This window comes from Macrobrachium nipponense, chromosome 6, assembly GCF_015104395.2.
Source record: "Macrobrachium nipponense isolate FS-2020 chromosome 6, ASM1510439v2, whole genome shotgun sequence".
In the NCBI taxonomy this organism is placed as follows: Eukaryota; Metazoa; Arthropoda; class Malacostraca; order Decapoda; family Palaemonidae; genus Macrobrachium; species Macrobrachium nipponense.
Window position 1 is genome coordinate 64,404,620 of NC_061108.1, and position 14,957 is coordinate 64,419,576.

Below are 14,957 nucleotides of genomic sequence, written 5' to 3' on the forward strand. Positions count from 1 at the left end.
AAAAAATTCTGATTTTTTTCGGAAGAGTTACCGCGTGGACGTAAGGAATTTTTTTTTTTTTTTCATAAATTCACCAGAAATCGAAATAATGTGCTAGGGACTTCCAATTTGTTGCAAAATAAAGGTAAATGATTGAACGCTACTGGGTTGAGGTAGACTGATAATGAGGCTGGTAGGAAGGAAAGGAGGATGGAAGGAGACAAGGTAACTACTGCAAACTACTTCTGACCGTAGCAGGGGAAACAGTGTTCCCCACAGCTACCGCCGGGAACTTAAGGTCCTCCAAAGACTTAAGATAGTGGCATTTAAAAATCAGTGGGGGGATTTCCAACCGGTATATTTCTTCAGATCTTCGAAGCTCATGTGCTGGAAGAAATTAATTGACGTTGCTATAGCTCTAATGCCATGTACCCGTGGGAATGACTGTGGGTTGGCCTTCTTAATGAAATAAAGAATTTGTTGTCGTATGCCTTTCAGAGAGATGGTGCCACCTTTATCTAATGAACAGAGGCCCTTTGGATTTCATAGAAGTCCTATGTAGGAAATCCTTTAATGTTTTCACAGGGCACAGGGATGGGTCCTGTGGGAGCGGAATAATTTTCCATGGAGCCCACCTATCTAGAGGATCTAGAGGATCCTCATTCTTGGCAAGAAACCTGCGATCTGGAGAAAGTAACACCTCTCCCGAAGATAGGAACTGAATATGACCTGGGTCCCTGGGATAAAGAAGACAACTCTCAAATTCTAGCCCCTGAAGCTAGGCTGATTAGAAATAGAGTTTACTGCAAAAGAGATTGATAGTTACATTTTGAGTTGTTAGTATCCGATGCCAACTTAAGGACATCGTTTAGGAACCATGACAATGCTGTTGGTCTTTCAACAGGCCTAAGCCTGGCGCAAGCCCTGGGGATTGAGGTAAAGTAAGAATCTGTTAAGTTTATGTCAAACCCGAATTGGAAAATCTTTTTCAAGGCTGATTTAGTTGTGGTTATTGTACTAGCTGCCAAATCTTGTTCAAATAAATGCAAGAAGGTGATAGCTAGATTTGTGGTCATTGTATGAACTTTTGATTCATTGAGGAAGACAGCCAGCTTCTTGACCGCCGAATCGTATTGGCGAAGTGTTGACTCTCGCCTCTCTGATTCCAAGAACAGGATGTTCTGAGGATCTATGTCCGCACCCCTCTGAGCAGCAAACTTCATGAAGTCCATAAAGTTAGGGTTTTGTGAAGACCTGAGGAATCGAACACAGTCTTCGTTTGGACTTGTTGGGACAGCATGGGATTCGGAAGCCGATGAGGACGGAGACCCAATTCTAGGATAAGAGGAAACCAATTGCTCTTCAGCCAGTTGGGGGCTATGAGAGCCACCTGGCTCTTGAAAGATCTCAACTTGTGCAGAACCTTCAAGAGAAGGTTCACTGGAGGAAAAAGATATATCCTCTTCCATTGGTTCCAATCTATGGCCAGTGCGTCCGTGGCGAAAGCCAGAGGGTCCAGGTTGGGAGTCACATAACATGGAAGCTTGTGATTTGATTCTGTTGCAAACAGATCCACCTCGAGCCCTGGTACCATGTGACGCACCCACCTGAACGACTTGCTGTCCAGAGACCCCTCTGACTCCAGAGGAACTGAGCGTAAAAGCGCGTCTGCTACCACGTTCTGAATCCCTGCTAGGTGAGTGGCCGATAGATGCCAACTGTTCTTGGCTGCGAGAGAGAAGATGGCTATCATCACGTGGTTTAGATGACTTGATTTTGAGCCTCCCCTGTTTATGCAGTGCACGACTACGGCACTGTCGAGCACCAGCTTTATGTGTGATTTCTTGGCTGGACGAAGTTTCCTTAGGGTAAGGAACACTACCATAGCTTCCAGGATGTTTATATGAAGCTGTTGGAACTGAGGTAACCAAGTTCCTTGTACCTTCCTGTATTGAGAGTATTCCCCCCAACCTGTATGTGACGCATCTGTGTGAATCACTAAGGCCGGAGGGGGAAACTGTAGCGGGATCTTCTTCGCTAAATTCTTCGCCTCCGCCCAAGGGCGGAGACGTTTGCGCAGAATCTCCGGGATCGGGGCGAGCCTGTCCCGGGATCTTGCGTTGGCCCTGGATCGCCAAACCCGATTGATATCCTTGAGTTTGGCTTTCAGAAGTACGTCTGTCACTGAGGCGAATTGTAGAGAACCAGGATCCTCTCCTGGTTTCTCCGGGACGTCTGTTTGCACTTTAGAAACTGCCTGGTTGCCTTGGCTATCTCTTTCCTCTTTGCCGGAGGAATGGAAAGAGTATGAGAATCCAAGTCCCACTGAATGCCCAGCCACTGAAACCGGGACTCCGGAGTCAGGCGGGATTTTCCCCTCTTGATCTTGAATCCGAGATGTTCGAGGAAACAGATCACCTTGTCCGTAGCCTTGTTGCATTCTTCGATGCTTGCCGCCCACACCAGCCAATCGTCCAGATAGGCTACTACCATGATGCCCTGTGACCTTAGTTTCTGTACTACCTTTTCCGCCAACTTCGTAAAGATCCGGGGCTATATTGAGCCCAAAGGGCATTACTTTGAAAGAGAAGGCTTGTTTGCCTAACTTGAAGCCTAGAAACGGACGTAAGTGCCGTGCTGTCGGGACATGATAGTAGGCATCTGTAAGATCTATAGAGGTGGTGACGACCCCACGGGGAAGTAAGGTCCGCACCTGAGAGATGGTCAGCATCTTGAACTTTTCGCAGCGAATGGATAAGTTTAGACGGGACAAGTCTAAGATCACCCTTCGCTTGTCCGAGCCTTTCTTTGGAACGCTGAACAAGCGCCCTTGAAATTTTGAATACCTTGTCTTTGACACCGCCCCATTTTGAAGGAGGTCTTGAGAGTATTCTATTAACTCCGGTGTCGGCTCCTGATAGAAGGTGTTGGATGGAGGAGGACTTTCGATCCAACTCCAGCCTAGGCCTCTGGATACAATGCTTTGTGCCCAATTGCTGAACCCCCAACGATGACGAAAGTGGTACAGCCTCCCTCCTACCTGCGAGACCTCATTGGGCTGATGATGGATGCGATCCGCGGCCTCCCCTTGCAGCTCTGGCACGGCCGGTTGCTCTGCTGCCGGCACGTTAACGAAAGGGACCTCTAGCCCTGCCCCCCCTGCCGAACCTATTGAAGACCTGAAATGCCTGGTTCTCATAGGCCTGATTAAAGGCAGGAGAGACAGCGAAAGAGGCCGAAGGTTGCTGCTGTTGGGGCTGCAGAAGAACGAACTGCTGCGGGGGCTGGGCCTTAGAGGTGGAAGGTTGAAGCACAGGGACGGCTTGAACCAACGTCTGATGTTGAGGAGCCTGGAAAGGCTGGAACCTCCTAGGCTTCTTTTTGGGCTTGGAACTTGAGGAGGAGGAATCCGGTTTTCTCTTGTATACTATGCCCCAACGAACTTTTATGCTCTGATTGAGGCGTGCAACTTCGGGTTGGACTTCGTTAACAACCGAGGCCGGAAAGAGATCTGCACCCCAAATGGAAGAAGCCAGGAGTTTATTTGGTTCATGCCTAATTGTAGATTCAGCTGGGAAATGCTTTCTGCAGTTTCTCCTAGCCACAGCAAAGTCGTACAGGTCGCATTGCATGCTAAGCAGTAACGACTTCGCAATGACCTTAAACAGCAGTTCTTGTGCATATTCAAGGGCCACAGTTTCGGTCATTACCAGCGAGTTAAGAGACCTAGCAAGCCTTGTCGTAGCGTCGAACTCCGTTTGTATCAAAGCATCTGAGAGCCTAGGGAGACGTTCGCTAAATAGGGTGATCGCACAGTCCGGTTTAAGCTTCCCTTACAGAGAAGGTTGCCGGAAGGTCTACCCAAAATGTCATCACTCCCTGGAAGCAACAATGATGTAGGGTCGGTCTCCCTCAGTTGAGGCACAGTCTCATCCCTCATAACTGCCTGAAGAGTGAGTTCCGCTACTTTAGAAGTGAACGGTAATGGTTTCTCGTCATCCGTTGTAAACATCGTGAACGGACTCTTGAAGGCCGTTACTTTGGTATTCGCGCAGTTCCACTCGTCCAGACTGCGAATCCATGCCTGTGGGCTTGGCCCCTCAAAAGGATTAGTTTCCTTTGGGACCTTGTCCTCCCTAACTAGAGCAGACTCCGTAAGGTGGACATAGCCGATGAAAGGAGCCTGTAACCCCGGAGGGTAGAACTCGAAGTCTTCAAGCCTTCGAGTACCGCAACCCTCAATGGTTAACATTCCGTTGACACAAGGGGTGTAGTTCGCCACCCTCCAAGGATTACTCGGGTGGAAAGGAGGGAGAGTGGAACTGTCTGGCATAACCTGGCCTGGTGCCAACTGACTGGGATGCACCATACCCGACACACCCTGCTGGGAGCCCTGCCATTAAGGACTCCTGTGTACCTAACCTGTGAAGTACTTCTTGGACCAAGTTGCCTAAATTACCGACCTGTTCCAATATATTCGTGTTGAACATATCTGAATGAAAGGAGGGGGACCCTGCCTTCTCCTCTGGTACCCTATGAGGTACCTGACCCTTGGAGGTCGATGGAATGGGATGTGAAAGGGAAGGGTAAGACTTCCCCTTTAGAGGCTTAGACTTCAAGGACCTTGGCAGGGACTTCTGCCTGGGTTTGTCCACTCCGGGATGTTGAGCCGGAGTTTTATGACTTATGCTATCATATGATCTTTTGGGGTTGTCTTTAGTTTTTTGCAGTAGTTTAGAATGAAGTTTACTTTTGACTTTAGGAATTGCTGAGAGGGATTTCGACCTAGAAGGAGGTAATCCCCCGGCGAAACCTTGAAAAGAATTAGAAGACGAAGGAGAAGAAGTATCAGAAGCGCTCAAGGAAAGACCCGGAGCACTTGGAAGACTAGCCTCATTACCACTCTTACCATAGCCCATGTCTAAAGTCAGGGGCTCTTGAACCATATCTGGAGCAGGCACTTCCTCCATTAGTTCCTGCTGCGAAATTTCCTCCGACTGTCCAGCAACTGCAGCCTGAATAGAGGCGATGACAGGGGCTGCCAACTTCGGGTCCACATAGCCCGCACTTTTTCCCCCCGGGAAGATTAAGGTAGCCAAATCTTGCGACAGGATGTATGGCTTTGCTTTGCCAACGTTGCGCCCGAAGCCACCTACCCAAACCTTGAGGGTGGAGAGAGCAGCGTCCCGGACAGCCTTCGAGGCCTGTAAGAGAAGGAAATTGTTAACCAAGAACTTAAGTTAATATTCTATAAACAAAATTAGAGTTATATTACTCTTAAACTATACCATGTTACATGTGAATAACCACCCTAAAGTTAGCTGTGAGCCCCAAGGAAGGGGAACTTACGTCGGAGGTAACCCGTTCGACTAGGTCGTAGCAGGCAAAACAGTTTTCATGGTGCCACATAATCGACCCCTCCAGTTGAACGGCGCAAGAGGCATGGCTCCGGCAAACGTCGTGTCCACAAGGGTCTTGGATCACGGCGTTACAGCCGGCAACCAAACAACGGGTGGCCTGTAAGAATAATGATACATGAGTACCATTGACAATAGGTATAGGAAGTTCTAGGTAACATTTAATAATACCGGAGTATCCCGGACTAACAAAATATGTCCGAACCTGCCAAACCTTCCATGCACTCGACTAAGCATTCCGGAGTTGTTGCAGTGGGAAGCAGATGCATTCCAGACAGAACGGAGCACAGGCCGCTAACCACTGACGCTACTATATAAAACTGGAGAGGAGGAGCACTAGCGAAAGGTGAGACCGGAACGGTGGAACCCGGAGGTTCCCTAATCAAAATACACTAGAGTAGTAACTCGCAGCTGAGCATATACTCTAAAACATAAATGATATAATAAAATAATAAAATAATATTCGCCTGACGGAGGCATAGCCACTAAAGAGACGTTCACCTCCGAGACTCTGGATATAGTAGCCAGAAGCCTGTTCCGCCATTAGACGGGGAGAGAGGGTCAGAGGGCAAATGGAGTAAGGTTCCCAAAGAGCCGAGGAGGACCAAGCTCGCCCGAGCCAGGTCGGAACCGAAGCTGGGTAAGCGAAGCTCCTCCCCCACGCTGGGATGAGGTCGGCTGAGAAGCATCACCCGCAAACCGAGGGCCTGTGGGGCCCCTTTCCACCCCTCCATGAGAACTCGGGTCAGCCGTCAGGGACAACGTGAGCGAGATAAATACCCACCTAAGTGGGGGCTGTGAGGAGGGGGGGAAGGTAGGTCGGCAGGGGGAGACGATCATGTGACCGCCCGCCTCCCTTGCGGTATCATGAACCACGAGAGAGACCGAGAGGGAGGCTAGAGGACTAGCCTAGCCGACCCAACACAAATACAAAGCATAAATAAAATAAGACAATAAAATATGTACTGGACACGGGGTGGGAAAATAAAAATAAGAAAGAGGAACAGAACAGTCCTAGGACAACCGAGTAAGACCACCCGATAAGGATGGCCCCATCCAGGAAATCCCAGAGCTGGCCTAGGCTGGAACGTAAGAACAAAGGACAGGCGGCCAGAGAAGAAAATGACTAACAAAAGGAATGAAATAAGCAGTATTGTTAAATAAAATGAATACATGAATGAAGAATAACGCTCGTTCCAGATGGGCACAAAACAAAGAGACGTGCTCAGAAGAAAAACCCCATGCCAGCGCATAAGGAGAAAATACAATAAAATAAAATAAAATACAAAAACATAAATATAACCGTCAAAAACAGCATCCAAAACACTGGAGATGATAAATAAAAAGTGCTATTACGAATCAGACCTCTAGGTATGGAAGACCACGTGAAACCGAAGAGACACACAAAGGGAACGCTCTAATGGAGCCGCCGCCTCGTGATGCGACTCCTCCTAAAAACCTAAATAATAAGGGCACGAAGGCCAGAAAACACTCCCTAAATAGTGTCAACACTTAAAACAGTACTTAACTTGGATGCCGATGGAGATTGACGATCCATAACGAAGGAAAAAATCCAAAATAGCGAAAACACGAGTAAGAAAAAAACGCATGTGTCTCGTATACGGCTATCTGAAGGAATGACGCTACATCCGCTACCTACGCGGTGGTAGGTAGCAAGCCGTAGGACGGCTCCCCTTTTCTTAGGGGTTTTTGATGTAGGCGAGGCTAATTGGAGAGGGTGCCGTGGTAGTGGTTTTCACTCGCCCCAGAACTATACTGACACCTTTTAATGAAGGTGAGCGAGAGCGAGCCGGAATATTCTGGCAGGTCCAATTTAGCAGTTCTCTGGTATTATAGCAATATTTATCACTGGGTGACACGGCTTCCTTGCTCAGAAATAGATTTTTCCTACGTCAAAATCCCTTTTTTTTACCATTTCGGTTGAGTCAAAGTTGACTGAAGGTTGTTATGTATTTTGGCACTTATTTTTATTTATATGAAAATATTTCAAAACTGATAAAAGCTACAACCATGTGCTGTTTTTAGTTTTATTCTACATGAAATTGCGCACATTTTTATATATAAAACTGTAATGGCTAATTTAAAATGGTGCAAACATTACGACAGTCAGACGAAAAAATTTATGATTTTTTTGGAAGAGATACCGCGCAGACGTAGGGAAAAAAGTTTTTTTTCATAAATTCACCATAAATCGAAATATTGTGCTAGAGACTTCCAACTTGTTGCAAAATTAAGGTAAATGATTGAATATTACTAGAATATAAGAGTTTTAGCTTACAATTGCATTTTTTTACCATTTCGGTACAGTCAAAGTTGACCGAAGGTTGAAATTTTGGCACTTATCGTTATTTATATGAAAATATTTTAAAACTGATAAAAGCTACAACCATGAGGAGTTTTTTGTTGTATTCTACATGAAATTGCGCGCATTTTCATATATAATACTCCATGTAACGGCTAATATAAAATGGTGCAAAAATTATGTCAAAGTGACAAAATAATTTCTGAGATGTGTCGCTGATACTTTTTAGTGCGATAAGAAAGAAATTCGCGCTTGCGCGCCTGCGTAACGATTGTAAACAAAACAAAGCCTTGATCCGTAAGCTCCCAGCATCCCCAAGGCGCGTGATTCAAAAGTTTTTGCCTAGAAGGCCATAACTATTTTTCCACGAATTTAAAAAAAAAATTTTTATATCGACGTACCATACGTCCAATCGGCACCCAACAGACAGTTTATATCGACTTTTAATACGTTCAATTGGCGTTAAAGGGTTAATTAGTAACTTAATTACGTACATATAGTCATGGGTCCCAAGAAAGTTGCTGAAGTTCACGGAAAGAAGAGGATGCTTGCTATGGAGACAAAAATGGAGATTATCAAGAAGTATGAGGCTGGCATGTAGTTGAGTGTGATCGCTTAGGAATATGGCCGAAATCTGTCGATGATAGGCACCATACTTAAGCAGAAGGAAGCCATCAAAGCAGCTACACCTTCCAAGGGCGTGACTATTTTGTCCAACAAGAGGAGCCACGTGCACGATGAGATGGAGAGGCTGCTTCTTGTATGGATAAAAGACAAAGAAATCGCTGGCGGTACGATAACCGAGACGGCACTCTGCTACAAGGCCAGCGCTATTTTCAGCAATTTGATCACCCAGGCCGAAGACGACGGAGGAGAAGGGACATCGACGCCAACCCCAGACTTCAAGGCTTTGCATGGGTGGTTTGAAAAATTCAGGAAACGGACTGGCATCCATTCGGTGGTGCGGTATGGGGAGGCTGCCAGCTCAGACACGAAAGCGGCCAAAGCCTTTATTAAGACGTTCGACGAGATGATGATCAATGATGGCTACAGTTCTCAGCAAGTCTTCAACTGTGATGAGACTTGCTTTTTTTGGAAAAAAAATGCCTTGTCGGACGTACATCACGGAGGAAGAGAAGAAGCTACCCGGGCATAAACCTATGAAAGACAGGCTTACGCTCGCACTTTGTTCGAACGCCAGTGGGGATTGCAAGGTGAGGCTCCAACTTGTGTATCATTCGGAGACTCCTCGAGCCTTCAAGGCCCACAAAGTGCTGAAGAAGAAGTTTCCAGTGATGTGGAGGGCTAATGCGAAAGCCTGGGTAACAAGACTTTTGTTCACCGTGTGGGTAAATCTGTGTTTCGGCCCGACAGTGAAGAAATTCTTGGAAGAAAAGTGCCTCCCTCTGAAATGTCTGCTGGTGTTGGACAATGCCCCTGCTCACCATCGAGGAAGATATCCTAGTGGAGTATTCTTTTATCAAGGTTCTTTATCTTCTGCCTAACACCACCCCTCTCCTCCAGCCCATGGACCAGCAAGTGATATATACAGGCGGCCCTCGGTTAGCGGCAGGGGTTCCATTCCTGGCCACCGACGCCAAGCGATTTTCGACGCTGGGCGATTTTAAAGCCTATGGCCACCGCACACCTTTTTTCGAAACTCTAGCCCAGTCAAAGGCGCCGTAATCCCACAACGGCGCATTAAGTAAAATTATATTTATGCAGTATAGTACTATAGAATTTACTGTACAGTACATGTGGGTGTCTAGAGTATGTAAAGATATAATAAAGTTTATACAGTGTACAGGTAGCTGTAGTGTTCAGGTTACGATCATTAGTCTTACGATAGTCCGATTTTATGAGAGATCAAAATTACAATGGCCTAACTTTATCCATCTTCTAGTTACATAAGTTCAATCTACAGCAAAAGAGAATGATGAAAGTATGGTTTTAACGTTATACTCGTTGCGTGAACGTGTACAGCCATGAACAACCGAACGAGAAACGACTTTTTTTTTCTAAGTACAACCGAACTGGATAACATCTGTTTGGCTTGTATTTCAATCATCGTACTACAGTACAACATTACCGTATTTGTTATAAATGGCGTTATGTATAGAATACAACTGAGATATCTTAATGTAATAACTTTATTTGCTATAGATCAGAGATCAATATAGATTAAAGATCAATCGGGAAATATACTGTTAAATTTAAACCTAGTTATAACTGAAGCTGAGAAAACTGTTCAAGCTGCTAATGACTATTATCGTACATCGGCAACAAGGATAAAACTGCAGTAAACGTCTGCCATCAAACACAACTGTAGATAAAATTGGGATAAAATCATTTTAATCAAAACTACTGTGCTTGAAAGAACACATTTTACTGTTGGTTTCACGCCGATATAAGATAAATAACGTAAAGTTCGTATTACGATGATATAAAGGATTATTGCGAACGGAATCACGTCATTTTTTACGCAATAAACAATGCCGCCAACGTAATCTGTTAACGAAAAAAATAGTAGTTCACATTCACAACGAGACATATCAATATATATTTCCACCTAAAAACACGCTGTATAAGGAAAAATAACTTTGTCTCATTTAAGTCAAGTATATAGATATTCATTTATGCTAACTAGAAGCAAGAGCATTCGCTCAGAATTGCGTTATGGTGAAACAAACTCGTATTCATCAGCTGATTTCAAACCACAACATTGGCCGCTCCGCTGAATACTGGCTTAAATTTGCCATAGTATTTTAAAATACAATAATATGAGAATACATACAATATTCTTGGATACAGTGAAATAATGTATAACTTTTTAAAGGATTTATGGAAAAGATGCATAATTAATAAAATAACACAATGCATTTTTCGGTACTGGCGGACAAGAACGAACATGAAAAAACATCCGCTGACAACGTGGAGCGCAGTTACAAAGGCTGCCTTAATTTGTATCTTATTTTTGTACAAAAATGAAAACACCTTTATGCAATATATTTTCATACACATTTTAAACATAAAAGCATAAACATTTAAAAAATCGACACATCGATCGCTAAATTTGGACTCTTTCTAACTCGATATTTTTGGAAGAGCGGCAGACGGCGGCATACAAGAACGAACCTGAAAAAACATTATAGTCGATAACTTGAAGGGCAGTTTCAAAAGCTGCCTTTTTATCATATTTCTGCACAGAAATAAAAATACCCTATTCGTAATACATTTTCATACACATTTAAACATAAAAGCATAAACATTTATAAAATCGACACATCGATCGCTAATTTGCACTTTTTTTTAAAATCGATATTTTCGGAAGAGCGGCAGGCGGCGGCTCACAAGAAAGAACATGAAAAAACATCGTATTTGATAACGTGAAGGGCAGTTTCAAAAATGCCTTTGTATCATATTTCTGTAAAGAAATAAAAATACCTTTCACGTAATACATTTTCATACACATTTTAAACAAAAGCATGAACATTTATAAATCGACACATCTATAGCTAAATTTGCACTTATGTAACTCGATATTTTCGGCATAGAACAGCGTCAGAGGCATATATTTTACCCTAATGCCTACGTAATAACTCTCCATAAAATTTGTTAATATAATTTGCATAACCTTTATGGTCTGAATGGCATGTCTACAAATGTATGAACTCGTTAGACAACGGCGCTAGCGGCGCTGTTAACTGAAAATTGTGCCGTAAAGATACCTTTAAAATGCCTGATTTTTTTAATGAATATTTTTGACGACCGCCGTAAAACCGATTCGCTGTTGAGTGATTGCGCCGTTAACCGCGGGCCGCCTGTATCGAACTTCAAGAAGCTGTATACGAAACATCTTTTCAAGAGATGTTTCAACATCAGCTATACCATAAACCTCACTTTGCGTGAATTTTGGAAGGAGTATTTCAATATTGTCATATGCATCCGACTCATCGATCAAGCTTGGCATGAGGTTTCGAGGCGAACCTTGAATTCTGCATGGAGGATACTCTGGCCTGATGCCGTATCCGCCCGAGACTACGAGGGATTCAATGTGGGTGAAGCTGATGCAGATTCAGAAACAGTTGACGATCCTGAAACTGTTTCGCAACCAGATCTTGATGAGATCGTTGCACTCTGCAAGTTCATGGGGTTGGTTGTCGACGAGGACGACATCAGTGACCTTCTTGAGGAGCACCAAGAGGAGCTCACAACGGATGACCTGAAGGAGTTGGAGGCCATGCAACATAACGTCGTTTAAGAAGAGTTCTCTAGCAGCAGCGAGGAGGAGGACGACGACCCTATGACAACGGCAGAAATTAAGGATGCTCTGGCTGCTTTTCATAAAGTGCAATCATTTGTAGAAAAGACACACCCCAAAAAGGCTTACACAGGTCGTATGCTTGCGCAATTCGATGAAGTTTGCCTGAGAAGTTTCAGGAACATTGTGAAAAGCAGGCAGAAGCAATCTTCCTTGGATAGTTATTTTTTTAAAGAGGCCTTTAGTAGGAGTAAGCAAATAGGAAGATCCAAGTGATAAGCTTCAGAACAGATTAATTTCGTATCGTGAGGTACTACTGTATCGGGAAATTCCCTATTTTATGTTAATCATTGTTGCTTTTACATACTTACAGTAATATTTTAACTCTTCTTCCTCTCTCCTCAACATATCAACGCTCCCTCGTTCAGTCTCAAGCCAGCTGGGCGTGATGTCACCGCTGTTACATATGATTTTAGACATCGTCTATGCTAAATTTTATGTGAAATGCTTTATAGTTTAATTTATTTTGTCTAATATGGTTATCATTGAATTATATATTGTAAATGAAAAAAAAAATTAATACAGTAACTTGTAAGACACAGTAAGCTGTCGAATACAAGTACTATAAACTAGATAATCAGTTAGTTCGAAGTACGAGCATTTGTTCGAAAAACGAAATTTCGAGATAAGAAATGTTTGACGAATGAGCGCCTTTCCAGCCCGCGTTCGCAAACTAAATCCCATGTAAAAAACTTCAGATTTGTATGCTAGGAAGAATACAAATTAATGGAAAGATTTGGTTTTTTGGGGGGGCAACAAATCATATACTTGTGTATAATTTAATATTGAGGATAATTTTTTATTGATGTTTTTCTTGTTATTTTAACAAATTTCCTTTCATATTTTAGCCATAATCCATTTGATTTGTACCACACAGGGTCATGCTAATTCCTTTGCCCTCTGCAGATTTGATAGTGAAGTTCTAGAGAACCAATACCAACGTTCTTCTCTGCCGATACTGACCCTACGGTTCCAGTATGCCTTGACGTACATCTTGACCAGCAGCCTGACTTGGTCAATATATTGGGTCTTCGTTCAGACTCCTCACTGGCCGTCGTGCTTCGTTGTGGCACTGTTGTTAGCAATAGCATCTTTGTCACAGATTATTTGCACTCGCTGTAAAAGTTACAAGGTTTGTATCATTAGCTGTTGTTCTCTATATGTTTTTTCATTACCACATGTAGTGTGCTAATTTAGTATATATCCCCGTATGCCGAGGGGGTCTCGGAGTGAGCGTCGAAGCGGAAAAAATGTTTTGCATAACATTCAACTTACCTGTCGATATATACATAGCTATAGACTCCGTCGTTCCCGACAGAATTTCAAATTTCGCGGCACTCGTACAGTAGGTCAGGTGATCTACCGCCCTGCTCTGGGTGGCAGGGCTAGGAACTATTCCCGTTTTCTAATCATATTCTCTCTGTCGCCGGCTGTATCAACATTGTTGTTACTTCCTCCTGACTAGAATTCGTTTTTCGCAAAGCTTTTGATCATCTCTCGCTGATATTTTGGTGACGTACTTGGATCGTTGTTTGGCATTCGCTATCGTGGACTGTTTTTTGGACTTGGTTTTTGGATTTTGTGAATATGTCTGATTCTAGTGTTAGTTTCAGAGTGTGTGAATGAGGGCTGTAAGGTGAGGATTCCGAAAGCTTCGGTAGATCCCTCACACTAGTTGTAGAGGGTGTAGAATGGTTGAATGTTCAATTGAGAATACGTGTAATGAGTGTGAGAATCTGAGTGCACAAGAGTGGAAGAATCTAACTTCTTACTTGAAGAAGTTAGAGAGAGATAGAGAGAGGAGAAAACCCATAGAAGGTCTGCCTCTCATGATTTACTTTCTAGCTCTGTAGCCTCTTCCTATGATAATGACCATTCTATTTCAGCCCGTTCACAAATGGCTAATCCCTCTAGTTCGGCTTCGGAAAATAGCAGAACTTAGAGCTTCCCTTCAGAAAATGCAGGAAAAAGTCGCAGCATTGGAAGGTAAGGAAAGTGAATGTGGCAGTGATATTAGTGTCCCCAGTAGTAGAGGGGGCGTCTGGTCGTCTCTGCGACGCTCCCAGGCCTAGACCTCTTCCAAGCTCCCTGGCCCGGAGGAGAAGAAAGTCGAAAGCCGTACGGGGGTTGTGGAGAATCCCCAACGATCAGGCGTCCCTTCGGCAGAATCGATCGTATCGACTGCTAAAGACCGCTATAAGAGGTCCTACGAGAGTGCTTTTCGTCGTCGAGTTCGCCTTCTCGAGAAGAGGGTGGAAGGAGTCGAATCTTTCCCGTCCTTTGAAGAGGAGTATGCAAGAGCCTGCCAGGCGCCAGGCGCCTGCTGAACATGAGATCAATTCGAGTCCGAGCGCTTCTCGGAAGGAGGAGCGCCTTCGGTAGTAAAGAGGGCGAGAATACAGTCAGACTCTGGGACTGGAGGAGATCCTAGAGCGCCTTACAGATCTCCCTCTCCTAATTCGGAAGATTCCTCAACCAAGAAAATTTTGAAGAATATGCAAGAGCAATTACCTTGCTAGTAGGAACTCGTTATAAGGAGCCTACTCGTAAGAAGGATGATAGGCTTCCTATTAAAAGATCTAAAGAACTATCTCCTGCCAGGCGCGACGCATCCTTCAGGGGAGTTGTCGCACAGGCGGCCATCTCTGGGGGGGCGGTGCGCTAGACAGGCGAGAAGTAGGAAAGGAAGCTACTCCTGTCAAGAGTAAGGGCGCCAACCAGAAGCAGACCTCCGAGTAGGTCCGTAAACGAGCCAGGACAACATTCAAGATCTTCAATCAAGCGCCAAGAGCTGGATGAAGAAGAAGATCCTGTTAGGAGTAGAGCACTTATAAGACGGCTGAAAGCGCCTACTAAACATCAGACGGATACTCCTTCCAATGCACCAGGAGTATTCTGAACTAAATCTCCTCCCAGG

The 14,957-nt window shown here is 44.3% G+C and overlaps 1 protein-coding gene across 1 annotated transcript in view; it reads left to right on the plus strand.

The window, feature by feature from the left end:
• Window positions 1-14,957, plus strand: part of LOC135216540 (adenylate cyclase type 9-like) — a 702,034-nt gene that overhangs the window by 640,816 nt on the left and 46,261 nt on the right. The window contains exon 3 of the mRNA XM_064251914.1: window positions 12,947-13,172. Within this exon, the coding sequence (XP_064107984.1) occupies window positions 12,947-13,172 (226 nt within the window). The remainder of the gene's footprint in view (window positions 1-12,946; window positions 13,173-14,957) is intronic.